This window comes from Rhipicephalus sanguineus, chromosome 9 (assembly GCF_013339695.2).
Source record: "Rhipicephalus sanguineus isolate Rsan-2018 chromosome 9, BIME_Rsan_1.4, whole genome shotgun sequence".
Classification (NCBI taxonomy): domain Eukaryota; kingdom Metazoa; phylum Arthropoda; class Arachnida; order Ixodida; family Ixodidae; genus Rhipicephalus; species Rhipicephalus sanguineus.
In genome coordinates this window covers 9,089,115-9,116,450 of record NC_051184.2, presented here as the reverse complement: position 1 = coordinate 9,116,450, position 27,336 = coordinate 9,089,115, and the positions used below count along the sequence as shown (strand labels likewise).

At 44.5% G+C, this 27,336-nt stretch overlaps 1 protein-coding gene across 1 annotated transcript; it reads right to left on the bottom strand.

The window, feature by feature from the left end:
• Window positions 1-8,903: 8,903 nt before the first annotated feature.
• LOC119404067 (uncharacterized) lies at window positions 8,904-24,499 on the bottom strand. The gene is made up of 7 exons (XM_037670682.2): window positions 24,405-24,499; window positions 23,253-23,339; window positions 15,394-15,438; window positions 15,014-15,055; window positions 14,317-14,337; window positions 10,700-10,762; window positions 8,904-9,663 (listed from the first exon to the last, which is right to left on the bottom strand). Exons 1-7 carry the CDS (start codon window positions 24,426-24,428, stop codon window positions 9,520-9,522), a joined length of 426 nt encoding a protein of 141 aa, XP_037526610.1. The 5' UTR covers window positions 24,429-24,499; the 3' UTR covers window positions 8,904-9,519.
• Window positions 24,500-27,336: the final 2,837 nt, after the last annotated feature.

The window sequence follows — 27,336 nt, the reverse complement described above, 5'->3', positions numbered from 1 at the left end:
AAAGCGTTTGCTCAAGCCACGCACTTTGTGTTGTGCTTCCTTTCTTTTTTTCCAGCTTGACTAGAGAGAGGCGTGCCCCTACGTGACTACGTAACAAACGCCCAATTGATTCACGCTCTCCTGACGAAACACACTCACGTCATTCATTAGGGAACAAACAGCGCTTACTTTCACGCTATCGCCACACGTTTACATTGTGATGGATGGTCGGCAGCTGCAGACGCTTTATAGATTTCTTTTTTGTGCCGAGTGTGTGTATGCTACGGCGGTTGAAACGATAAAAGTGTCAGCGCAAGTTCTCTTTGCCATGCGAAGATACTGAAATCATCATATAATAATAATAATAATAATAATAAAGATAATAATAATAATAATAATAATAATAATAATAATAATAATAATAATAATAATAATAATAATAATAATCATTTATCATTTATTTATCATTTATTTATTTATTTAACGTGCCCAGGAACAACCGTAAGGTCTTTGTGCAGGCGCACGCAAAAAAAACAATAAAAATAAACTATACAATACAGACAGTCTTCAGAAATAAAAAGAGCAAATACACGTAGATAATAATAATAATAATAATAATAATAATAATAATAATAATAATAATAATAATAATAATATAATAATAATAATAATAATAATAATAATTGTTGGGGTTTAACGTCCCAAAACCACGATATGATTGAGGGACGCGTAGTGGAGGGCTCCGGAAATTTCGACGACCTGGTATTCTTTAACGTGCGCCTAAATCTAAGTACACGGGCTCGCGCATTTTCACCTTCATTGAAAATGCGGTCGCCACGGCCGGGATTCTATCCCGCGACCTTCGGGTGAGCAGTCGAGAACCGTAACCACTAGACCACCGTGGCGGGTACTGAAATAATGCTTTCCTACAATATACACTAATGGGAACTGTGGCGCTTCGATCGTTCAGCCACCATGGAAATCATGGTATAGTACATGGATTTGCCTATAGTCTTTGTGCTCGCGGCTTCGAACGCACTAGTGGCTTTTTTTACTGTTTTGTTCTGACTTTTGTTTCGTATAAAATCGCGGCTCGTTATGAACCTCGCGAGCTGATTTGAATTGGTGAGCCTAAAAGGGTCAAGGTGGTGAATTGGGACAGCTGAACATTGGCTCAACTTCGTTTTTCGACAAAGCGGCTGCAAGCCACACGCAGCCACACGGAGCTGAAAGAACGAAGCTTAGGCAAATCCACGCATTACCCATCATTCCCACGCTGGCTAAAACGTCATGCCTTGCAACTCCCATAGACACTAGCCCCAGATTTCCATCCAGTGCACTATTAAAAAACTGGTTTGTACTTGAAAGATGACTACAGAAAGTCACGTCGTATTGGGCGCATGTAATCGTTGGGTGAGAGGCGAAGACGCGCAAGAGCTTTGTTGCGTGGAGGTTCCAACATATTACGTACGGTCATCTATAATATTTATTTTAATCTAGAAAGCAAAGCCTTGTTGTTCCAACTTGAACATTAGCCAAATGCACTCATCTCCTGAGCTAATCGATGCTTTTGACCCAAGTACAAACACCACTTGTGCAGTAGGGTACGCGTTTGGGCTGATTGCTTCGCGATTACGAGTAGAAAAACAGTGCTAAGAAAGCAGGACAAAGAAAGGACACAAACCACGGCGCTGACTGAGCGCATGCGTGACCATTCGAACAAGGTTCAGAAACAAGCTAGAGATAGCCACTTTTGTCTTCATTGCACTGATTGCGGTTGCCAGCTATCTTTTCAAGATATTTGATTTTCCTGTCAAAACACCGTGACGAACGCTCGCGCCTCATTTATGCAGCTTATCAAATACACAATAGCGCTTCTTCTGAAGGAGATAGCATTCCTGCCCCATTGATCACGTTTAGTGCCTCTGCGCAGGCTGGGTCTTCGTTTTTTCTGTTTTTTTATGTTGTTTCATTGAAATAGTGGGGTAATATATATATATATATATATATATATATATATATATATATATATATATATATATATATATATATATATATATATATATATATATATATATATGATGCGAAACAAACGAGCGCTAACATACGGGGACATAAGCAAGAGGCACACAGGACAAAAGAACATTGTATATATATGCTGACTGGAAGAATAAAACACATTTCATTGTTATTCAGCGCCATGGTTTTCGTCGTGTCTTCGCCCTGCCTTTTAGCTCAGTTTTTTTTTACAGCGAAAGCTGTTATGAGATCATTTCACCGGCCGTTTTTTGGCGCCGTAGTTGTCCGCCGCCGCCGCCGCCGCCGCCGGTGTCCGTAACCAGTATCGATCGAAATAAGAAAAAAAAAACGAAATAAGAAAAAAATTCCTGGATGCAACGAGGTTCGAACCTGGGCCCTCTGCGTAGGAGCCCAGTATTCAACCTCTGAGCCATTCCGGTTCTTGAAACTGCTTGGCAAAAAGGTCCTATACAGGCTTCATGTCGGGAAGGAACCACATTAGCATATGCAATATAGCGTGGTAGAAGAGTAAAATAAGCACCAAACGTCGCACAACGCGAATTCTGCAACCAGGCGTCACACAATGCGAATTGCGCAACGAGTAGGTTGTGAAATGCTTCCAACCCATTACAAAGATCTCTACCATAATTCTTCGTCGTCATCAGGCACAGCATCAACAAAGTGCGCATAATGCCTTACATGCGTTTAGCAGGTACCACGGATCTCCGTAAAATGACGAAAAATGGCAGAGTACCTGCTGCCCTACTTCTCAAAAATTAGAATGATTTAGAGCGTAGTGGGTTCCTCGCAAGTGCACTTGTATTGGTTGCCAAGGAAGCCTATAAGCGCAGATCCATTTCCTCGGGGTCTCAGTAAAATTACAATGCTTTATAGCGTAGTGGGTTCCTCGCAAGTGCACTTGGATTGGTTGCCAAGGAAGCCCATGAGCGCATGATCCATTTCCTCGGGGTCTCAGTAAAGTTCTTCGCCCCCCCCCCCCCCGTCTCTCTCCCACGTCAACGTATGTTATACAGCATGACGGGAGAGGGAAATAGCGAGCGGGCGTCACCCAATGCAAATTACATAACTGGTGGGCCGTTTAAAGCTTCCAACCCATTACAAATGGCTGAGCCATAATTCTTCATCGTCATCAGTCGTCGTGTCAACAAAGTGCACATAATGCCTTACAGACGTGTAGCTGGTGCCTCGCTTCTCCGCAGAATGACGAATAATGGCTTAGTAGGTGCTTCCCAACTTCACAAAAATTGTGATTTATGGCGTAGTGGGTACCTTTCTAGTCTAGCCCCAAGAGAGCTTACAACGGCCTCTAGAAACGCCACTCTTCCAGCTTTCGCTGTGACTGTGCTGCGGTTTCAGCGCAGGCCTGGCGTTTTCTTTTAATGCGAATGCATTTCTTAGTCGGGCTATGTGAGCATCCGGCGTTGTCCGCGGCGCCCTCTCCCATCGCAACAGCTGCGGGCGCGCGCGCTTATCCTCGCCCCTAGCGAGGAGAGGGTAGGAGAGGGTAGGTGCAGTGCTTCGCCGCTCCTTCTCTCGCCGTTCGCTCTCTCTCCTCCCTGCGCCCCACTCTCCCGTCCGCTCGTGCCTCACTCTCAACCGTTCACTGGCTGGGCGCCTCTCAAGGCGATGGCAGAAGTCGGTGAAGGCGAATGTCTGACGGCAATGGTACCCTCTCTCGGCGCAAGAAATTCATTCGCATTTCCTCACGATTCCCTTCGGGGAGGTGGGGGCATTTTTTTACTCGTACCACTTATGCGTTATCAAGCAACGAAGACACTTTGAACATTCATCGAGAGAAACCACACCATGGAGGACGGCTGGGATAGATAGCACGGATTCATAAGTAAATGACAACATAACAATACGAGACAACACAGAAGAAAAAATCACAGGACCAGCGCGTATTGTTCTTACAGGCTCTGGTTTCATTTAAGTACTTTAGGTTCTTGGGTGTTTGTGTTTTAACGCGGTAGCGTTAAAGAGCTCGTTTCGCAGAAATTCCGGTGTCGGCGTTGTCGGTTGTGAGTGAAAAATCGTCATCTTGTCCGTGACCGAAAATTGAGCAAGATGCAATCGGTTCGGGTGAGAATCGGACCCAGGCTGTCTGCGTGGCAAGCAGGTGTTATACCACAGAGCCACGCTGTTGCTTGAAACTGCCTCAAAAAAAAAAAAAACACTATATGAATGTCATGTAATGGAAGGAGTCTCCCTAACGCATGCAATATTGCGTGACGGAAGCATAGAATCGCGCCAAGCGTCAAGACACGTGAATTGCGCAAGGAGTGGATGTTTTAAAGGCCCACCCATTACAAAGCGTTCAGACATATTTAATCATCATCAGCTGCAAAAGCACCAACAAAGTGAGCAGCTGCGTAGGTTCGCGTGTTGCCTTACGGACGCGTAGTTGGCCCTCCGCAGATTCGCACAAGGAAGAATTATGGCGTGGTGGGCACTTAACAAGTGTACTTGCAGTGTGCATTCTAGGATGGCTTGAAACGGCCAATGTTACGCGCACAGTCGTCCGTTTCCTTACAGCACGGTTGAGGCATGCACCGAGAATCGAAGCCAGGCTAGCGATTCAGAAGGCCATGCGCACGGGGCCCGATTTTGCTGTCGCGTTCTTCTCTTGAAGGCGAAACTCGAGCCTCCTACAAGTATTTACTTCATTTTTCATCACACCCAAAGGATGTTAGACGGATAGCAAGGCAATCATCTCAAGGACTCATTAAAAAGTCTTTCTCTATCACTCTTTGGCACGGACAATTGTTAGCGAAACTCTGATTCCTGCAGTATTTGTACATTTTTTAGAAGATTATACAATGTGTTTCAGCTAAAAAGCACCAAGTATTTTTTTTTTAAATTAAACATAGGTGCCAAGCGTCTCCAATTAGCGCAGAACTGTTGTGAGCCATATAGAGCACTTCAGAATGTTTTTTCCCAATCCGCCAATCCCGCTAATTAACAAAGATCGCTTAATGAACCTTTGAAATAGTAAATCTAGAACAAAATGCTCAATACAAAAGTTGTAGCGCTTGTTCACAAACATAAAATTTTTTATTCTATGCTAATATAACTCCCCTGCTTAATATTTTCTACGAAAATTTCTACGAAAAAGCAGCCGCCACGTGTGAGTGAATCTTTTATCTCGCTCCTTCATCACGCTGTCACCCTCGCCCCTTCCAATGTGTTTCTTCATTGGTGCGAAAAGGAAAGAAAAAATACCTACGCTGCATCAAATGCTACCTACGGTCTCATGTATACCATTTGCTCCGTGGCTGCCGCTTTTTCGTTGAAAAAAACTTTTGTAGTTGTTGTTGTTGTTGAAACAGTATGCTCATGTTGTCGCTTAGCGTCCATCGCAGTCACCGATAACCTGTTCCATCGATCTGCGTGCGCGAAGCAGCCTTTGATAATTCGTTTAACTTACATTTGAGGGCACTAAAAGCGCCGTGCGTTTGTCGGCCGTCACTGGTATGTTTTAAAATTCGCGCGCATTAAAGAAAGGCCGGGAAAAAATTAGCAGGGGAGTCATCCTAGCATAGATTAAAAAATTCGATACTTCTGAACAAGAGCTACTTTTGTATTGAAGATCTTGCTCTATAGTTACTATTTAAAAAGTTCGTTAAGCAACCTTTGTTAATTAGCGAGCTTGGCGATTTCGAAAAAAAATATTCTGATGGGCTCTATATGGCTCAGAACAATACAGCACATATATGAGACGCGTAGCGCCTATGCTTAATTTTTTAATACTTGGTGCTTTTTAGCTCAAACACCCTGTATATGTCTTCCTGTACATTACCCGTACTACTTTTTTTTTCATATTTAGCCCGGCTTGTGTTTTATTTTTACGGCTTCCGTTATCTTAATATTGCGTTTTTTCTTGTTTTACCTTGTAAATATCCACCTGCCTACTTTGTATTCCGTAATCAATATTGAGTAAGTGCCATTTACGGAGGAGAAAGGAAACACGTAAGCCCTTGCCTGTAAAATAGCTCCTTTTTTATGAATGCATAAAGTATGTTGATTGAAATACGAATCCTGCAGTGGAAAAAAGCAATACGCTGAGGCGATCAAAGCTAGATAAAGCGCAAATAAAATAGATGCCAAAGAAAACGGTAAAACAAAACAAAAACTTGAGAAGCATGAAAGCAAAGCACAGGTCATGTCAGGGTGTCTGTACGTAGGGCGTCTTTCATCATTCAGTACGCTTTCTCTGTCTCTTTCAATATCGAGGTACTGAACAAGCGGTAATGCATTACGTACACTTGGCAAAGTATGAACAATATTAAGAAAACGTGGAGTAAGAAGCGAATCAAACTCTACGATGGTAGAGGTACGTGTTGTATACAGTGTGCATAGTCCCGCGAGCTCCCGAATGTATACGAGTGGGTGAGGAGGTCATTTTCGCCGATCCCAACAACCAAAAAGTACCCTAAAACAACTTCCCGCGGCTTGCGTATTTACAAATAGAGGGGGTCTGCCTAATCGTGTTTCGCTTGATCGATATCGTTGCGCGCAGAATGACTAACGCTTACCGCTCGAATGTAAGCTCGTCCACGCTTATCGCAGTTCTACGCTTCAGTAGCAAATCGCCCCCGACACATCGACACTCTCGTCATAACTCTCGCGCGGTGTTGTATGCGTGGTTTCTCCGGGCAGCCAGAACTCGTCGATTATTCGCCACGGGGGACGATGGCGGTGGGTGTATGGCCTCATTTGCGCAAGGCTCGAAATATTCCGATCTGTGGCCACAAGCTGAGATCGACTTACAACCGAAATTTCGACACACTACCATGCACTCCTCGATCTCTTGCCGCCCTCCTACCCCTCTTGACCGCGTGTCCGATTCGGCCATAGCCGCTTTTATGACGGCCATTTCGCTTCATCCATTACAACCGCTCCTCTCACGAGTCTGGTGGCCTATCTGTCTGTGGGCTCGCGCTGGCTTCAAGCTCCCTCCCGTTCAGGCCATCTTCGTGTCGGTTAGTCCCGTAAGAGACGCCTTTTTTCCTCTTTCGAGGCATCGGCGGATGCATTTCTCTTATTTCCCCCCTTTCCAGCCTGTATATATTGTGGCAGACACGAAGTAGGGGAGAGGTCGTGTTAGAGACCGGCAGTCAGCCACCGCCTGCTGTACGCGTGTCCTGTCCCTGCTCACGAGGGTCAATGTACCCCGTGGGGACCATAACCGTTGGCCTCTTATCTCGACCGAGACAGGGGCTTCGAGCTCCCGCTGCAATAAAGGAAAGAGAATGCACGAATGAGAACAAATAGCGAGCCTGTTTTGAGAGTCGGAAAGAAGAGCCCGGTTGGTTTGTAAGTGCAGTGACTGTATGGCCTGCCGTGTAGTAGTACTCTCGACCATCACGAAAGTGTTTGTTTTGTCTAGTGAAAACGAAAGAAAGAAAGAAAGAAAGAAAGAAAGAAAGAAAGAAAGAAAGAAAGAAAGAAAGAAAGAAAGAAAGAAAGAAAGAAAGAAAGAAAGAAAGAAAGAAAGAAAGAAAGAAAGAAAGAAAGAAAGAAAGAAAGAAAGAAAGAAAGAAAAACGGAAGGGTAGTGAGTGTCTGTGGTTACTGGAGCGGGTATATTTGATTCAGTCCGGCACATTGCACGTGTTACGGCGTGGACAATGGCTTTCTCGGAAGAGGGAAAGAAGGGCGTGTAAATCAACAACGTGCGGTATACTTCCCTCTACCCTCGCCTCATCGCCACAGCACACAGTCCTGCCACTGAGAACTTTATTTGCGCTTTCTTTTGCGTTGTTCCGCGTCACGGTTTGGAACATAGACGGGGCCACTTCAACTCGCTTTCCAATGCCCGTATCAATACGATTTATTCTTCCTCCTCCTCCGGGATATTCACCCAGCGTGATCCGTAAAAGTACACCTTTTAGAGTTTGGGATGGACAACTGGGCGTGTTGTTTTGGCATGCTCTGAGACTAAAGGCGATTGATTGATTGATTGATTGATTGATTGATTGATTGATTGATTGATTGATTGATTGATTGATTGATTGATTGATTGATTGATTGATTGATTGATTGATTGAGTGAGTGAGTGAGTGAGTGAGTGAGTGAGTGAGTGAGTGAGTGAGTGAGTGAGTGAGTGAGTGAGTGAGTGAGTGAGTGAGTGAGTGAGTGAGCGAGTGAGTGAGTGAGTGAGTGAGTGAGTGAGTGAGTGAGTGAGTGAGTGAGTGAGTGAGTGAGTGAGTGAGTGAGTGATATTTTGAGGCTTACGCATCATTTTGCCTCATTTTACGTGTTTGCGCACGTTGTGTGCTGCCCAGCCACGCAACGAAGCGCTTGCGCTCATGGGCGTCGGCAGGATTTTGCCTTGGGGGGTGCAAGCCCGTGTTACATCGCGGCTGGGGGAGGGGGGAGGGGAGAGAGAGCTGGCATAGCTTGGGTGGGGGGCAAGTGCCAGTGTGGCTTGAGGGGGGCAAGTGCCCCTTTTGCACCCCCCTGCCTACGCCCATGCTTGCGCTTATATCATTGGATTGGATAAACTTTTATTTTGCGCATGTGGTGGCCGAGCATTAGTTTCTCAAATGTTATGCGAAACAACATACTTCAACTTCATAAGTGATTACAAAACAACGTAGTTTATTGAATGTGCGGAAGTAACAGCGGTGCACATCTGCGCAAGCAGTGCGAAGTCCTGAATGTTTATACATTTCACATGCAGAAGCAAGCCATTGCGCGTTACTGTACAAAAGCGAACGCTAATGTTCCTACTTGGAGGTTTAGTAGTAAGTCTGCTTGACCACCTGCTAGCGCGGCGAATGTCTTCCTTTGTATACGAGTTCAAACACATTTTAAGTGAGCATATATGTTTCACTACACAAATGAAGGACACTTCGAAGAAACAAACAGTTAAAGAAAAGCGAACAAGCAATCAATAGGTGTGCAGATAGGTGTACCACACGTGTGTACGCTTACCAGTTTGCATTTTGTTGATTTGTTTATTCTTTGTTTACGCAGTTACTTTTCATGTTTTATTTGGTCATCTTTTTTATGAGCCCATATCAACTCTTATTGGAAAGAACCAATTATTCAGGAACGAAATATCACTTTCCTCAGGAAATATTCAAGCAGTTTTTTTTTTCTTCTCATTTCTCATTTAGAAGCGCCAAGTCCTGCTCCCTTATGAACAGATATCAACAAAAAAATATTGCAACTGCGGTTAAACGCAAGTGGTCAGGAATCTTAAGCCAACAGCGGTGAAAACCTTAAATATACGATGCCCGCACATCCCTTGCCTGTCTCTCTCTCTTCATTTTCTCTCTTTCCCTTCTGACCTTCGCCATTCTGTAAGCCCAGCTCGACCCCTGAAATCAATCCACTCAAAATGGAAGTTCTAGCGCGAGCTCTTATTTCCTACGAGTTGGTGCTTCCTTCGAAAATCGCCGCTCGTCGAACTACAACCTCGTAGAAACCGAACCCATTGGTTGATTGCATCCGCCATCGCGTGGGCTTCAACGGCGTATCGCGCGCGGCTGCTTCACAGACTTCTGTCGCCGTCGTCGACCAGCTCGTAGTCTTCCATCACCAAGTGGGCCACTTGCTCGTCCACCACGTTGTCGTCCTCGTCTGGGTCTTCCCGCCTCTTCCTTTTGCCGAGCGTTATCGGAGTTTGCCGAGGACTCTGCAAAATCGGTTGCCCCGTGCGACCCATCACTACTTAGTACTCACTTTCGGAAGGGTATACATTTGGACTAGTTGGAACCGGATATACAACTTTAATGCGCAAAGCAAAAAAAAAAAAACGGAAGGAACACACACCACTCACGATGTGGTTGATTGTCCCTTCCCACCTTGTGTCTTTGTTTTTATTGTTTTTTTTTTGCGCTGCCCATTCAAGATGCATACTCACATTTATCCACCTTCATTTCCTTTTGGTCGTCATAAATGTTTGTACACTACCGTTTAAAGAATAGCTCGCATCATCTGTCTAATTTCTAGCTTTATTGATAAAGACTTAGCTCATCCCACCACCTACTCTTAAGATGTCCTCGACTGCGCTTCTCCCCCTTTGAAGCACATTCTTTTGTATATTTATAAACTAAGTAAAAGCAGCGGAGTACTTCGTTAGATTTTTAGACGAGAGTAGACGTTCGATTGTGTTTGTGATACACGCCGATGAACGTTCAGTCGCTTAAGAACGCGTGCACAGCGCCTTCGTTTTGTCCTGTAATTAAGCTGGCCGTGCTGAACATAATTAAGTGCTGCGATAACACTAACAAATCTGCAGGCATAGTATTGACTGAACTGATGCTGCTATATACAGGAGTAACTAGAGAATGCTGTAATAAAATTTCGCTGGAGCAAATGTTCCGTCAGGGGGTCTTTACCTGACACCCGTTTGGAGCTTTATGATACAAATGTGTGGGTCCAAAAAAAATTGTCAAAAAGTTGGCTCTTGCGACATTCCTCTTCGACGATTTCTCATCCTTTCCAGCCTCCATATTGCACTCACGTTGCCTCGTTCTGAGACTTCTGCACGAGATAAGTGTGTTTTTTTTTTTCTATACAGTGGGCATTGGAGTGACGATAATAATATACCTTAATGTTGAATTGATATATTTGGGTAGACGTTATAAAATTAGCATGGAGACTATCAAACAACCAAGTTTTGCATTCTTTCTTCTTTTCTTTTTTTTCATCTAGAATTTGATACTTACGTCGATGCAGGCTGCAATAATGCAGAATGCTTCCTCTTGGGAGATATTAGCCGGCAGCGAGTTCTGTAAATTAAATACCTTATTAAAGAGTAGTTCTCAAAACTTAGACAAATAATAATACTAGTTTTCGCAAATGTGTGTTGAATGAATGGGATATTGCACCGTACGCAGAAATTGAGTCAGCTAAAAAAATCCCCATGCACTAGGGCTGTTTGAAACGTAGTGGACTATGTCGCAAAGAAAAAAAGAAAAAAAGGAAACTTGCGGACAGGCTTTGTAAAACGTGTTGTTGCGCCTGTATACATCAGGTGCTAATACTGTGCTTATTGTGCTATTGTGTGTGTTGAGTCTGTCTTTTATGTCAGACACCCATGCATCCTGTTCCATCTTTTAGATGCGAAGCATCTTATGGCGGTGTTCAATCCGGTGGTGGTGGTGGTGGTGTGCGGCGTGACCACCCTTACTGCGCACGCGCAAACCCTCTTCACACACCTCCTCTCCACTCAAAGCCACCTTCGTTTGTCTAGGTGGCGTTGCTCCACTCCCCCTCCCCCTCTCCACTCCCCCCCCCCCTCTCGCGCACCTCATTCTTTCCTGCGCAACGCCGCGATGAGCGCCAGCGCATGCGCGTTACTTCCCCCTCTCTCTCCTCTCTTACGCTCCCCTCCTCTCGCGCACCTGTCGGCCGGATTCCCCGCTCGCCCGTGAGAATTAACGGCCAGGCTAGAGGGAAGACACGACGCGCGTAGCGTTCCTCTTCGCGTTCCACGACGTGAGGTCGGTAGCATGCCCAACGAACGCTAACGGAACGCGATCGTGCAAGTGTTCCGGCTTCGCATCGCCTCATGGTCCCCTTTAGCGGGAGATGGTGTAATTTTTCTGTACTTTATTTATGCTGTGACTTCTCGGGCATTGCTTTTCTAATTTATGCTTTATGAAGTCTTTTGTGGTTCACGTTAGGAATGCCGTTACAGCAGCTGTTTTTTTTTCTCCATTGCTCTGATTTAGCCCACGTCTCGCAATACTGTTGTGAATGCCTTGTGGAGGCGTTTTTGACCACGGACCACATATTCCTGTAATAAATTACCTTACTCACCTAAGAAGTGGGCAAAGCAATATATTCTTGCATGCTGACATTCTAACGACAATTCCACGTGTTAGTATTGCAGTCCTCTGAAGAAGTTGGATTCATCGGCACCTCTTGTTTCTTTGTCTATATTGATACGCTACCTGCACGCAGCGTTTTCTTAGGTGCATATAATTGTAGTATAATGCGTGAAATACGTTTAATAGCACTTCATTCTGAACCTAGATATCACGCAACGTAGTCTGTGGGCACGTATTATCTTAAAACGTAACACAGAGGACTGCGCACTTCAATAAAAATTTGTGCCGAATTTCCATAAGCAGATACATTTTATGGCCGGAGGCAGCAGTACATGGGTACATATGTGTCATTTTGTACATGAGTATAAGTGCGGGCAGAGAGCATTTGCAAACATTACCCAGCACAAAAAACAAGAATACTAGCCAACATTGCACAGAGTTAACACACAGTAGCCTAAATTAAACAGTTAGGCAGTATTAACCATTGCTAGCGAAGATTTTCCGCTGCTGGTATCATGCGTGCAGTTATGGTAGACTTCGTGCAGCAACCTTGAAACAAACTCGCTCTCTCCTTATCTTCTGTTGTATTCTTGGTCCTCGCTATTGTTTTTTATATCATAGCTTTTATGTCCTACTTACATTAACAGGCGTATTTCTTCACATATCTCTAAAGAAAAATGTGTTTGATACAGACCAAAAAGCGGTTAAAAAGTGTTGGTTTGCTTTTTACAAAATGATTCGTTCGCATTAAAAAACCGGCTACTCCTAAACAAGCACCACGGACGGTCAAGATAGCAGAATAGGAAATTACTAAGCTCGAACTGACGGATGACTTATTATTAAACGAAGTTTGGCTTTGTTCGAAGCTGTTTTTTGTTTGTTTGTTTGTTTGTTTGTTTGTTTGTTTGTTTGTTTGTTTGTTTGTTTGTTTGTTTGTTTGTTTTTAAATGTATACAGCGATATGCACACGGTCGACACGCACACGCAAACATGACAGCCATAGAAGATTAGGTGTATATCGAAAATGGCGTGTGCCAGTGGCACGGCTGACTTCAAGTGCCCACTCCGCTGACGTCATTTCAGTGGGCGTGTTTTTATGAGCACACGCAAAAAAAAAACATATTGCCCGTCTTTGTGTGCGTCCTTGAATCGTCCACGTCCGTCGGTTTTCTCCGTCTCCATTTCTTCGCCTCTTCACGACTGTTCATTGCTCTTATTATTTGCGTACATTCGGACATGCGTGTTTGTGTATTTTTTCCTCTCTTTCGCTCGTACCCGTCAGCCCAGCAAACAAGCCTCGCATGCTATAGTGCTCGTCGTTTTCTTTGCAATCTCATTTCAAGATATTCGATTTCAACGGCTTCATTGTAGCCGTTGACGTGTGTCCACCCGCCTTCCGCGCGAAGTATTTCTGGTGTGTTTTCGTATCGGGACGAATTTTTCGGCGAACGTATATTTCTTTTGTCAACTCGGACATATAAATATATATAGGTAGATATCGCTCAGACATAACCCATTGTGAAGCGCGAAATCCAACAGCCTCAGCAAATAGTCATAGACGCTTTTGTGAAAGTGTACTACAGCCTTTGAATTTACTTTCCGGCACGCTTATCAACGGATGCGCTGCAGGCCACGACGTTATTATCGCGAACAAGGACATTCTTCACCCGAGAGGACAGCGCTTACATTCGACGGTGACAGTTGTGGTCTTGTTTATGCCTGACTGCTGACCCGAAGGTCGCGGGATCGAAACCCGGCCGCGGCGGCTGCATTTTCGATGGAGGCGAAAATGTTCGAGGCCCGTGTACTTAGATTTAGGTGCACGTTAAAGAACCCCAGGTGGTCGAAATTTCCGGAGCCCTCCACTACGGCGTCTCTCATAATCATATGGTGGTTTTGGGACGTTAAACCCCAGATATGATTATTATTATTATTATTGTTTATGCCTGAGCAAAAAATTGCTTGCGTCGCTTATTCGGCGTCGCTGTTGTTATTTCTGCTTACGTTGCTCTATCAGGCGCAATTTTCGGACAATCCGAATCATGGCAGGCTGTGTTGGCCCCCTTCACGAAAGGCCTCTGTCAGAACAGACGGTATTAAAATAGGTGTGAGCGTGTGTGTGTGTGTGTGTGTGTGTGTGTGTGTGTGTGTGTGTGCGCGCGTGTGTGTGTGTGTGTGTGTGTGTGTGTGTGTGTGTGTGTGTGTGTGTGTGTGTGTGTGTGTGTGTGTGTGTGTGTGCGCGCGCGCGCGCGCGCGCGTGCGTCTGCTGTTTACGTTCCTCGGTAACTCACTGGCCAGGAACGCTCTGTCTTGTCTAACGCGATATGATTGCTTTTGCTATTGCTATCCGCAAGCTATATTCGCAATGTTTTGTGTCAACATGAGCCTATAGCTTGATCTCGATGCGCAGTGCCTCTGATTTTGGTGTTAATGCGCCACAGTGTGAAACTATATATACACCCGTAAATAGTGTCTGTAACCTATGTGAGAAAGCATGTTTCACGACTTACCTGCTTTAAGCAGCCATTCAGCTGAAAAATAAAATCAGATGAAACATCAGTGACGTCCTCGAAAGGCATCAGAGTTTGACGGGCAGACATCCACATCTTCCAGTCGCGATTAGGCATCAAGGTAACTATAGATAAAGATGCCAATTTCACTTAATATAACATCAAGTAAGAGATATATTCTTAATAAGTCTTGCGAGCGTGGTAACGATAGATGCCCTGATCTCGCTGATCTTCCGGGCTGTGCAAATCACTGGGCGGAACGCGTCCAGATAAATTATTTTCATTGCCACAATCGCTCTAGAGAAGACTATGGGCCAGAATAACAATGTATTAGCCTCGCTCTTTCTTTGCATTCTGTATTTAAAGTAATTGAAAGCCGCCAACACGTTTCAAGCGCGTTTCACTCGGCTGTAAGCTGTGACAAGACGAGTACCCTGTTGTAACAAAAATTCTGCAAACCGGTTGTCCTATACTGGTTAACCTCCCTGCCTTTCCTTCTCTCTTCTCTCTCTACGAAATGTTTAAAAGACAGTTCCTGTTTGATAGCAATGCCTCACAAATCCTACTGAGAACCTTTACAAGTTCTCAGAACAATTGCATGAAGTTTTCAGGAAGAAATTGCTGTAATAGTGGACATGATAACCATTGCTTGTGTTGAGTAAGAAGAGAGAAGATTTGGGTATAACAAATTACTCACGGCTGTGTTGTACTTCTGCTGGTTGCATAAAATGCATTGACTCTGAAATATAAAATACATAATTTTCGTTTTTGAGTTGTCGCTGCTCTGCATACAAGTTGGGCCTGGTCCTAGATAACGATGGCAATTCAACCACACAGTCTTGCTCATTCAACGTAAATTTAAGGGAGCAGCATCCACGCACATGCACTGAACATTCAAGCATCAACAACAAGATTCTAGACATTCTACATGGACAACGAGTCTGACCTAAAATGATGCGAGTACCTAGTTCAATATGTTAACGAGCCCCCAAAATTTGTTTAATCGGTTAGAGGGTGCAAACGGGACGTAACATGCTTAGCATTATATTGTGTTCCCTTAAAGTCAAGAACGCTTACCTGAAGCGACGACGCTTGAGACAGCATACAAAACCTAACGTTTGCCTGGAAATCAGATCAGAAAATATTTCAGATTGTGTCATAACACCCTTCCACGACTTCTTCTTAGTTGGCTATTGATACTTAAGAGTATTCTCCATCAGCTTCTCAGAGTGGTGATGTATTTATTACCAGATGAATGGAAAAGGTACACACCATTTTCTACGACAAAATTCAGTTTGAGTACATATTGTGTTAAGCGAAATGTTTCCCCCACTTTCGAATTGACATCTGTAGTTACCCTTATGAATATCCCCAACTACGCTTGACAGCTATCCTGCTTTTCTACGACACTTTTATTCGTAATCACGCCGACATAGACGCATCTGCATGGTATTGTTTAGTTACAGTATATACGTATACAACGTATAATGTTGTAACCATTTCAAAGCTTAGCATGTAGGATTTAATCACTGCGTACTGAATTGCCTGGAACAGTGATGAAGCATTGTTCATTGCTAATAAGGCCATATAAATGTGAGTTTCACAAGCACAGAACGGGTTCAAGAACCTAATTAGAAGTACTTTATGCAACTAACGAGCCTTAAGCCGTTATTCTCGACAGTAAGAATCACTCAATAACTCTTAATCTGCATTCGGTGGCATTCTAGAAAGCGGATATATGGACCTTAGTTATGCTTTTCCTTGCTCTCTAATGGGGAAGTTTAAGCCGGATTAAAGCGAGATAATCCACAAATCATTTGCCCCAAACGAGTCAGGAGGATTTCTTCTTCGTTTGAGGGACTCCTGTAAGAAAACGTGCTGTAAGCGTTGAGCCCGTAATGATATGTCCATCCTGTATTTTTCATCCTGCATATTGCGTCAGGAACATTTCTTGAGCCGCGATAAAACTAAGAGTTCCGTTTTATTGTGCCGATGCCCCTTGCTGGAAAAACATCAATGTATGTTTATGCACTTAAGCTTGCTTCACAGTTCAACGAAACAATACGCCTTTTTTATTGCGATAGCAATTATATGGACAGTCTCGGCTGGTTTTTGCCGCTGCCGTCATGCACCGTATATTTATGTGTATATATATAAAAGTCCCAAAGAAAAATAATTCAGAAAGATGCTTTCGAAGCGCGGAACCTAACCAGTGACCGCTCGCTCCGCAGCGCGTGGCGCTAACCACTACGCCACATAGCGAAGGAGGAGGAGGAGGAGGAGAAGAAAAACGGAAAGACAGGGAGGTTAGCCAGTTCTCAGACCGGCTGGCTACCCTGTGCTGGGGAAAGGGGGAGGGGGAGTGAAAGATGATAGAAAAGAGATGTTACAAAACGAAGAAGAAAAAAAAAGAACAATAGTACGATAAACGACACTGCTTAAAGTCTGTCTATGAGATTAGTTTTGCGCAAAAAGCGCAATAACGCCTTCAAAGCTTTCCGTGCCGAGGATGGTTTCGGCCAGTGTCCTAAAATCTTTTCCTCCGACAGTGGACGATTGTCAAGTCTATTTAACGCTTTGGACAGTTCTTCTCTTTGTGCACTGAAGCGAGGACACTCACAGAGAAGATGGGCGATTGTCTCCTCGCAGCTACAGTTGTCACATGTCGGGCTGCTGGCCATTCCAATTCGAAATGAGTAGGCCTTCGTGAAGGCCACCCCGAGCCACAGGCGGCACAAGAGCGTCTCCTCAGCTCTAGTTATTCCCGACGGAAGACGGAGCTGTAGATTCGGGTCCAAGTTGTGAAGACGGGCGTTGGTAAATTCCGTCGAGTTCCACTGTGCCATTGTCAGATCACGTGCATGGGAACGAAGCCTTGTTGCGGCATCCGTTCTTGACAGCGGTATAGCTGCACAATGGAGAGCATCATGGGCAGATCGGGCAGCCTCATCAGCACGGTCATTTCCGTAGATACCGCAATGGCCCGGTATCCACTGATAGATTAGGCTGTGGTGCTTCTCAATGGCGCGGTGATGAAGCAGTCTTATGTCAGCGACTAACTGTTCATTTGGTCCATGACGATATGGGGACATAATGCACTGGAGCGCTGCTTTGGAGTCAGAGAAGACTGACCACGCCTGTGGCGTTTCTTCCACTACGAACTCTAGGGCAGCACGGATGGCGGTGAGTTCTGCAGCCGTCGATGATGTCAAGTGCGACGTCTTGAACTTTATGGTGACGGATTTCTCGGGTATGACCACTGCCCCTGCTGAGCTTGTAGAAGAAACTGAACCGTCAGTATAAATGTGAAGGCGTCCACTGTGTTTTTCATGCAGGAACAATAGAGTGGCTTGCTGTAGGGCCAGATATGACGAGTGTTTTTTCTTTTGTATACCGGGAATGGTTATCAGGGCTTCCAGTGGATGTAGACACCACAACGGCAATGACGGTCTTGCTGCGTGCGTGAAGTTCGTGGGAATCACTGCGCTATGCGAAGCAATAATTCCGCTGAATGCAGAGTGTGGCCTAGCAGCTGGAAGTGAGGCGAGGTGGTGTGATGGAATCCGGGCGGCATGTCTTATGTGCATTCTTAAAGCATCGACGCGAATATATGTTGTGATGGGGTGATCACGAGCGATGACGACAGTCGCTGCTGAGGACGCGCATCTCGGAAGCCCAAGGCATATCCTCAGTGCTTGAGCTTGAATCGACTGGAGCACGCGTAAGTTTGTTCTTCGGGTCCTGCCCAGTACAGGTAAACTGTAGCGCATGAAGCCGAGGAAAAGTGCTGTATACAGTTGAAGCATCGCTCGTACAGATGCACCCCACGATTTTCCCGCAAGAAACCTTAGGACGTGTGTGATCATGGCGAGCTTCTTTTTCATGTAGGCGATCTGGGGGCTCCAGGACAAGTCGCGATCTAGATTACATAGCGAAGATCATTCAGGTAGCTAACGGCGAGCGTTATATGCACACCCTTTACCGCTGGCAGGACGCAGAGACGGCAGGCGCTTATAAGCGTTTCTTCATTACCAGCGAGATGGCGCGAGGAGCGCAACGGGCGCATTTAAAAGTCGTCGGCCAGCTCGCTCGCTTCTTCTAATATTTGCGCAGGGAGAACCTTGCCCTTCCGCTGTCTGCTCGCGCGGTAGTTGCTGTCGGGAAGGCAGATCTTTCTGCAGCGTATCAGCGCGTCCATCACAGGCCGCTTTTCTTGCTATCGCATTGCTTCGCCCTTGCGGCTAAACTGTGACTTTTTTTATTTAGACGTAAAAACGTGGAAGGGTAGACTGTGTTAGCAGTGTTAGTGCCAGCTATCCCAACATCATGAAACTAATATCGAATCAACTAACATGCAATGAAATAAATAAAAATAAAGGAAAGAAATGACTGGGAGCACTCGTACGTACACGTACAATTGCCAGTGTACAAATGAAGTGCTTGTGGACAGAGTGCAAAACATAAAGATTGTTGCGGATCGAGTAAAAACAAATATTTCTCGTGTTCTTGCAAGTAAAATGATAACGAACTATATCCATAGACATCACAACATCAACAAAAGAAACATTAGTGTTACTTATAAAGAGTTCATTACGTTTGCGCCCACTGGAAAATCACGATGCGCACTCTGGTTGTAACTTGTCTGGGAGTGGCCATGGTCTAAGCACTTTACACACTGTGAGAAGTCGTCTATCGCGTATGTTTAACTGATCACACCGTTGAGTGCTTTGTTCTTTGTATTCCGAGCACCCTGTGATGAGGTACTCTAATGACGCATCGGAATTATCAGTGATTACACAGGGGGACGTTCTTTGACGCGGCACAAGAAGTGATGCTGCCTTCTTGTGCGTCTTATCTTTCCTTCTCCTAATGCGTACTCATTTTTTATGTAACAGAGAGAGAGAGAGAGAGATCTGAAACGTAGTAATTTCAGTCGAATTTAAAAAAGTACCGGGTAAAGCATGAAGTCATTTTTTTATTATTTTAAGCACGTTATATAGAGACCCTGATTATTTGTTGTTGTTGTCGTTGTTGTTATTGTTGTTGTTGATGATGATGATGGTGGTGTTGTTGTTGTTGTTGTTGTTGATGGTGGTGGTGTTGTTGTTTTTGATGATTATGGGAACAGAAGATGAAAAATATTCCACTCAATATCTTTTTTTTTCTTTTTTTTTACCACGACCGTGATATAGCTGCATAAACCCCTAACCTTGAATTCTGCGCGTTATCACGAGTGCTGTGCGGTCTTATCACACCACAGAGTCATCCCGTGCATGACGGTGCAGAATAGTGTGGCGAGCATATCAAACGTAATTACGGGAATGGGAAGGAAGCTTCCCGAACACGTTTCAACCTTGACACTCAGACCGTACCGCTCTCCCTGTATACGTGACTCAGGCCGGTAAGCTACCCAAGCATGCGCGCAATCTGTGCGGTGTTTAATAACTGTTTATCTAAATGGAAAAACACTGCTCTGTTTTTACGCTGGTGATGAGACGTAGGAGAGAATACACATTTCACGCTACGCTAGTTAGTGCGACGCAACTGAGCTATTTAGTGGCACCGTTAGTACGCAGCTTTTAATATTTTGAAAACAGTGTCTTCGTGGGCCTGTTGTGCTCTTCGGTACCGTGCGGAAGTGCTCACTAAGGCAGGGAGACAACACTCCCGGAGGGAGCAACATTGGGCCAGTTGGTGTTGCATAACGAAAGGAAAAAACAGCGCTTACACGACGCGGACAGGGAAGGAAGGACACACGATACACTGACGAACAACAGTTATTGCAGCAGTTCTTGCTAGCACATGCGCAGTAAACATCGTGAAGCCAACGTGAGTGAAAAAATGCAAAAGAGAAGTAAAAAAAAAAGCAAAATTCTTCACAGCTGCGACACAGCTTGCGTCGCATGACCTTTAAAAACAACCTGATAGAAAGAATTGAAAAAATCCAAAGAAGAGCCGCAAGGTTCATCTTATCAAAATACCGATCAACTGATTCCGTAACTGAGATGATTAACAAATTAAACTTGCCTTTACTTACTCAACGCAGGAGGATAGCTAGATTGAAAATTCTGTATCTGATTCATCGTAACTGGTTTAATTTCAATGCCCAAAAATATATAAAACAGCGAGTGTCTCGAACAGTCAGAAGCAGCCACCAAGAACATATTTTACCAATTGCAGCTCGAATAGATGTACATAAATATTCGTTTTTCCCCAGAACAATAGAGGAGTGGAACTCACTGCCACATGAACTACTGACAGTAGACAATGTAAGCAAGTTTGAAACCGGGATAACTAAACTTTTCACTGCGACTGTAGACACATAGCGTTTACCTTGTGGATTCAGTTGACCCAAAGAAAACTTTCGTTTTTTGTTGTATAAGAACTGATTCATCAAGCGACCGCGGCAGATTTGATGGTACCAGAATTTAATAGTGTCTACAACTCTTCTTGCTTGCATTGTACCTATTCTATCATTGTATTACGTGTACTACTGCATTCTGCCTTTTGCGTGTACTGTACCTTGAGTCTGTCCTCGAGCGCGACTTCATTTTCTTTTCGTTCCTTTTTTTTTTTCATATCTTGTAACGCAACCACCCTGTAACGGCCTTCGGTCAACAGTATTGATAAATAAATAAAATAAATAAATAAATATCGTCGGGCAAATTAGATAAAAGAGACAGATACACGTGACTTTAAGGTGCACTATCTTATTTCCTACTAAGGGATAACGATGCTCTGCTAACACACAAGTCACCCTTCTTAAGAATTGCGTGAGCTTCCACCACCAGCCGGAGCGAAATCTTGGTGATAGCTAGCTAGCACCTTACAAGAAGGACAACACTAGGGTGACTGCTTAAAAGTTATATGCTTGTAACTTTCGGTTGAAATATCCTCTTCCGTGCAGTCAACGTTATTTTCAGGAGACTAAAGTAATAAAAAACTCACAGGGTCCCTTATGCACTTGCCTAAGACGACTTCAAGGCGAACGACATCTTTCTCTTCTCAGTCGATGCATTGATCATCCCCTGCCCCCCTTCGAAAGCTTTCTGCACTTCACCTGGTTTTGCACTGCCTCCGTGATCGGCCCACTTTGACGAAGCGACGATGTCATGTGTTGGCGTCATCATGTGACGTCGCATTATGTGACGTCATAGTGACGCCATGATGTCGTTGCGATCTGTGACCTCATATGGGGGTGTGATCATGTGATGATTTTTTTTTTTTTGCATCAGTCGGGTTGACACCGACAAAGCCGACGGTCAATTTTAACGTTTGATGATGCATCTAAGGCTTTCGCCTCAAAAATGTGATGATTATGTACCAAGAGGGGCGTCCGCTGCGCTCCTACTAGAAACAGTTTTTCAGTTGTAACAGAATCGCCCGCTTTCTATTTTTTCTACATTTCATTTTATGTATTCACGAAGTATGTAAAGAACACCTACGTGAATATGTTTAATTTTGTTTTGTTTTCAAACCCTTCTGTTCACTTTCACTTCCTTATGGAACAGTACCACTTGACAGAATATTAATGAGAACTAACAGACAATAATGCCAAGGAAAGTACAGGGGATATTACTTGTAGTAATTACGATATAGAAAGTAAAGTGGACCAAACGATAACTTGCCGCCGGCAGGGACCGAAAATGTGACCTTCGAAATGCGGTAATTCATTTGAGGTAATTCAGTGGCGAAGGTGTCATGCTACAAAGCTCGAGGACGCGGGTTTGATTCCCCGCCAGGGCGGCCGCATATCGATGGGAGCGAAGCTCAAGAACACCCTTAGGTGCTTGTTAAAGAACTACAGGTGATCAACATTAATCCGGTCAATATTAAACTACCATGGGGGCTTCCATAATCATAACGTCATTTTGGCAAGTGAAATCTCAGAATTTAATATAGATTAACTACGGAATGGAGTTGTATTTGCGCGTTCTTGTAATCTTTAACGTGCTTTTCTTGGCCCGCGTGCGCAGTTTCACCTATCTTATCACGCTCTTAGATTGAATTCGGGGTTTTCTTGCGCATTTTTTTTTCATTCTTTGTTTCACCCACGAACAAGCTTATCCAGTGGCTCGCAAAGCCATTTCATTTAAAGGGCCCCTAATTAACCTCTGAAAACACAAAGAACGAGCGTGTTATGGCTTTCCTGCGTTTCCCGTCTTTTCGCCAGAATTTGTGAAGCCGCCCAGCAATCTGTTCACGTGACGTCATAAGGAAACAATCTCTCGATTGGCTCATGTACGAGGGAGTTGTGAGTTGTCTCCTGCCCTGCTTTGCCATGCAGCACGCCCGTTATGCCTTGCGTCGCATGACTATCGCACGCGATCAACTGACTTCACTTCGTTTCGTGCGCTTTCGACTACGCCCGCGGAGATAACAGCGCGAAACCCTGAAAGGCTCAGATCTTAGTGCTGATATTGTCCACGTGTTTCATGAAGAAATAAGCGGCGAGGAGGAAATAGCACCTGTAGGAAGGGTAGTGAATGCGAGAACGAAACCACTCTCTCGTCTTTGAACTCGAAGTGATTTAGAGACCTTTCAACCATTGAATTTTTTTACGTGTAAATGTGTTTGAATTTAACATCCGTTGTATTACTTCTCAGTATAGGCAACGCTCCTTAACTTATTATTGAAACGGAGTATTCTCAGTTCATGAGTACATCCGCTTGTACTATCGAATCCGTGTTTTGGCACTGTGCGGACACTCATAGGAGCTTTCAATAAACCCTCGGGCAAGTCCCTTTTCCGTTACATTTCTATCAGAAAGCTTGGAACGAATTTCAAATGACACGGTTCCCTTTAATAACGTGGAAATACGCTTTTTTGTTTAGTGCAGTTAAGTTCTCCTACTATCGGTCCCTTCGTCTTCGTGCTGAACAATTCATGCACTCTTCTGAATACTGTATACAGAGAATGAGAAAAGGATCCTTTACCTGATTCAAGCCTCCGAGGAAAAAGGCTGTCACCACCACCGAACAAAAGGATAACGAAGTGACGAGGGTTTTCAGTGGTTGAAACACCTGCAAAAAATACCCAAGCAATTAGGGACTCATAATAGAAGCCTGAAACGGTTCTCAGCTTACGTAAAGCCCAAAGAGGAGCTTGAAGTAAAAACATTCAAGGAAGTATTTCGCAAGTCTCTCATTCAGTTACATCAGTTGAACGTACTCTTTGTTCGAGCTCGTCTCCTGGCTGCAGCGACGTACGAAGAGCTAGGAGTAATCTATAATCACTTATGCAGTTGTAATTTTGTTTTTAATTTTCAACGAAGGTATAGTTGTGTTTAAAAATTGCTATTGGAACGTTCGTTAAACCGTTTCACAATAATATTATGATTTCCATATAAATCTGCGCTATTTATGGGAATTCCGTATGGATTCTATAACATTTCCATAAAATTGTACGAAAAGCACACAGAATTATTGGAATTAATGCGGATTATTTCCACGTGAGTGTGCTATAAGATGTCCTCATCCCTTATATTTCGGGATCCTGTAAGGTAGAGTGGTCTCCTACGTATTCCCTGCTTAAACGAACCCATACTATGCTTGTAAATTTCATGACAGCTCTTCCCTTTGCCTGTTTTGCCATTATTCCTTCAGCCACGTGACTCTTCAGATGCCTGAACCAGATGAAACATGCGCAACACCACTCTAAGAACTGCTTCTGACAGGCGCGTTCCTGTGGCTAGGGATTCTGCAATCATGTGCTTACGTTTCGGTGACACGCAATAAAAAATCGACGCTTATTTGGTTGAAGTTTCAGTGCACCATTACATAGGGCAGACAACTGAAATTTCAGGAGCTTTTGTATCTGAACCGGTGTTAACTAAAGATGTGTACCTAAAAGTAGGCTAATATCAGGCGCCGTTTCTTCAGAGACCGTGCCAGGGTGCCTTACCCGACATCCAAACTAGAAGGAAACGTAGCACTTCCATGACGAAAATATTGCATCGCTTTCTGAAGGAGCATTGGTGTCTGCGGCAGTCTGGTAACGTACACAAGGCGGCCACTAACCGTACTTGTTTTGGCAAAAGTAGGTTACGCACTAGCGCCATGTTACAGGATGCATATCGAATCGCTTACCTCCATTTGTGGCCGCATCTCCATTGGGGTCACGCGTCGAATGGCTGCAAAATAGGAGCCCCGCTCCGAACAGGAACCACTCGGATCCGGGGTTCCCTCTCTCTTCATCCACTACAGCCGAACGACATAATGCGACAGTTTCGAGGTGGTTCTGTTGTGTGTGTGTGTGTGTGTGTGTGTGTGTGTGTGTGTGTGTGTGTGTGTGTGTGTGTGTGTGTGTGTGTGTGTGTGTGTGTGTGTGTGTGTGTGTGTGTGTGTGTGCGTGTGTGTGTGTGTGTGCGCGCGCGCGCGCGCGCGCGCACTACTCAAAATGTGCAACTCAAAATATGCTCAAATAAGACTCAAAATGTACAACTGTACGGCTTAATGCACCATCTGGCAACTAATGTCTGTGTACTAGAGTTCTTTAATCGAAAATTTGCGCGCGAAGGAGGGACAAGGGGGAACACGAGAAAGGACAAAACGAGCGCCTAACACAAATGAACTTTTGTTGAAGCGAAAGAAACATATAAGGGATTGCAAAAAAAACTTAAGCTGAAAAAACATCATGGTATAAAATATCAGTAAAGAACAGATAATAAAAGCAGAAAATAGGCAATTGTCGTCTTCGTCCTTCTCCCTTCGCGCTCAAATTTTCAATGCTGCCATACCAGTTCACCCAATTTTCCATCCTTTGAATTAGAGTTGTTCATAGGGCACCCAGGCTGACAAGGTGAATCGTATAGTTAAATAAAAGACGGAGATCATACAAACCTACGCGCATTAAATTCGAACGCGGCAACAGCTCGGCATATGCGTCGGTTCGCGTTTATCTGCGCGCGTGTTTGCGTGTTTCGAAACGCTGTGAGAGTGTGTCTCGAACTAGTCTACTACGCAGAGTTGCAAACACGGCAAGCGGGTGCGTGGGCAATGTCCATGAGGCCAGTGCGGTTTCATCCTTGCTGTCCCACGTGTTCTCAGAATCTGTAGTAATATTTTCGAAAAACTATTCAATGCGCGACTGAGAGGGTGAAATCGCATCATTCTCTACATCCACAACATCCGGTTTAGGCGCTTGCATTTCGTCCGCTTCGCGTGAGCGCATTTTGCTGACCTTATAGCGCGGTCCTTTTGGCGCTCTTTTGCGGCCGTGATGTCCGCCACTCGTCGCACGGTTGACTCGGCTTGCCTCTCCTTGCGTGTTTGTGCTTTTCGCTAATTTCGTAATTTTCTTTTCGGTTTACTTCTCTACGCATCACTGTGCGGCATTGCTCGTTTGTCATTTTCATTTCCAAAGTAGCGCGCAGGCGCGTTTTTCAGACCTCTGACGCCGACAATGGCTCCTCTGTTGGCATTGAAATATAAAGCGAGTGGTGGAGAGTTTAAAGCTATTGAGGATGTTATGTTGTTTCACGTGCCAAGACTACGAAATTATTACAAGATGTGTGGCAGCGGGAGCTACGGATAAGTTTTAACAACCGGGGGTTATTTCATTAAAGAGACACTGGTGAGAAAACGATTTTTCGCGTAGTCGTAAATTACTCTTTCACAATTCCAAAATTACCACGCTTGCCGCGAGAAGACAGATGGTAAGCGAGAAAACGCGCAAAAAGAAAATACGGGTGGCGACGCCACCTTGAAATTCCCGCACCAAACGCCGTGACGTCATAGATTTATGTCCTCTGAGGGGGCCATATGCCTAAGATACCAAGTTTAAGGAAATTTCGACGAGGAAATGTCGCCAAAAGGCGATTAATACGCTTTGAGATCCCTGGCGTCACGCGCAAATTTGGGCGCGAGATTTAAAAATGAAGCTTTCAACTTGATTATTTTCTCTTCTACTAATCAACCAAGGATGGTGCAATTAACATTAGAGTTCTCAGAGTACAATTTATCAGTCTAAACCGATTCGTTGTTTCACTTGAGAGAGAGATGAAAAATTTTAATGAAAAGCTGGAGATGTTTGGCAGGCTGTTCGCCTGACATGCTACTCCAGGTGCAGGGTGACGATTATGATATATACAGTGATAAACGCATAACACATACAGCCACACAAGTTTAGAAAGTTTCGTTCACGCTCGTGGTCCCTTTAAGGTGCGCCTTAATTCAAGATGGCTCAGGTATTTCAGAATTCATCCTCTATTCAATATGGCTGTTGTGGTGGGGAATAGAACCTGCGCTGCCACGCTCAGCAGCGTGACAGCTTAGCCACTAAGCTACCCCGGCGAGTAGTCCTGCATGTACACAGCGATTTACAGAAGCCATTCCCGTGAGGGAGCTTTAAAACTTGAGTTCAATAAAGTTATTTTCATTTTGTTGTTATTTTGTTCAACTGGTGGAAGTGTTCATCAGGCTCCTTTATTACCTTAAGGGACCGATGAAGGTTGGCCGAACGCTTCACTTCGAGAGCGCGGAGCGCCCGAGCGACGTTATTAAGATTGAGCGATATATGATGATGTTTATGTAGAAGGAAAAAATAAAGCCCACAAATGGCGCTAATAGCTGTAAACTTCCTTTCGCGGTACACATCAAGCATACTTAGGAGAACAACTAAACGGAAAAGAGAAAATCAAGCAGGGAGGTTTCGCTTCTATGTTGTTTATTCTGCGGAATGAAGCTGCGTTCCAGAACTTTTGTTTACTAGGGAAGCCACACGTGACCACATGGCTCAGTTTTTCATGGCCGCGCGCTGTTGCTACGATACAGTATACTTATTCGTGGCAACCAAAACAGCAACAACAAAAAAAAAGCGTCATGGGTTACTGACGGCAGTGACACGTAAACGGGGCGCATTTGCCTCCACGCAAATATCGCTTTTTCGAGAGCTGCGAGTCTCTTTCGGGCAAACATGCGACCACGAATGCGGCGATTTAGATTTCAATTACGATTGGACGCAGCCTTCGACAGAGTGGCAAGCTTTGTCTTCCTTTCGCTAATGCTTTTCGCTTTCTTA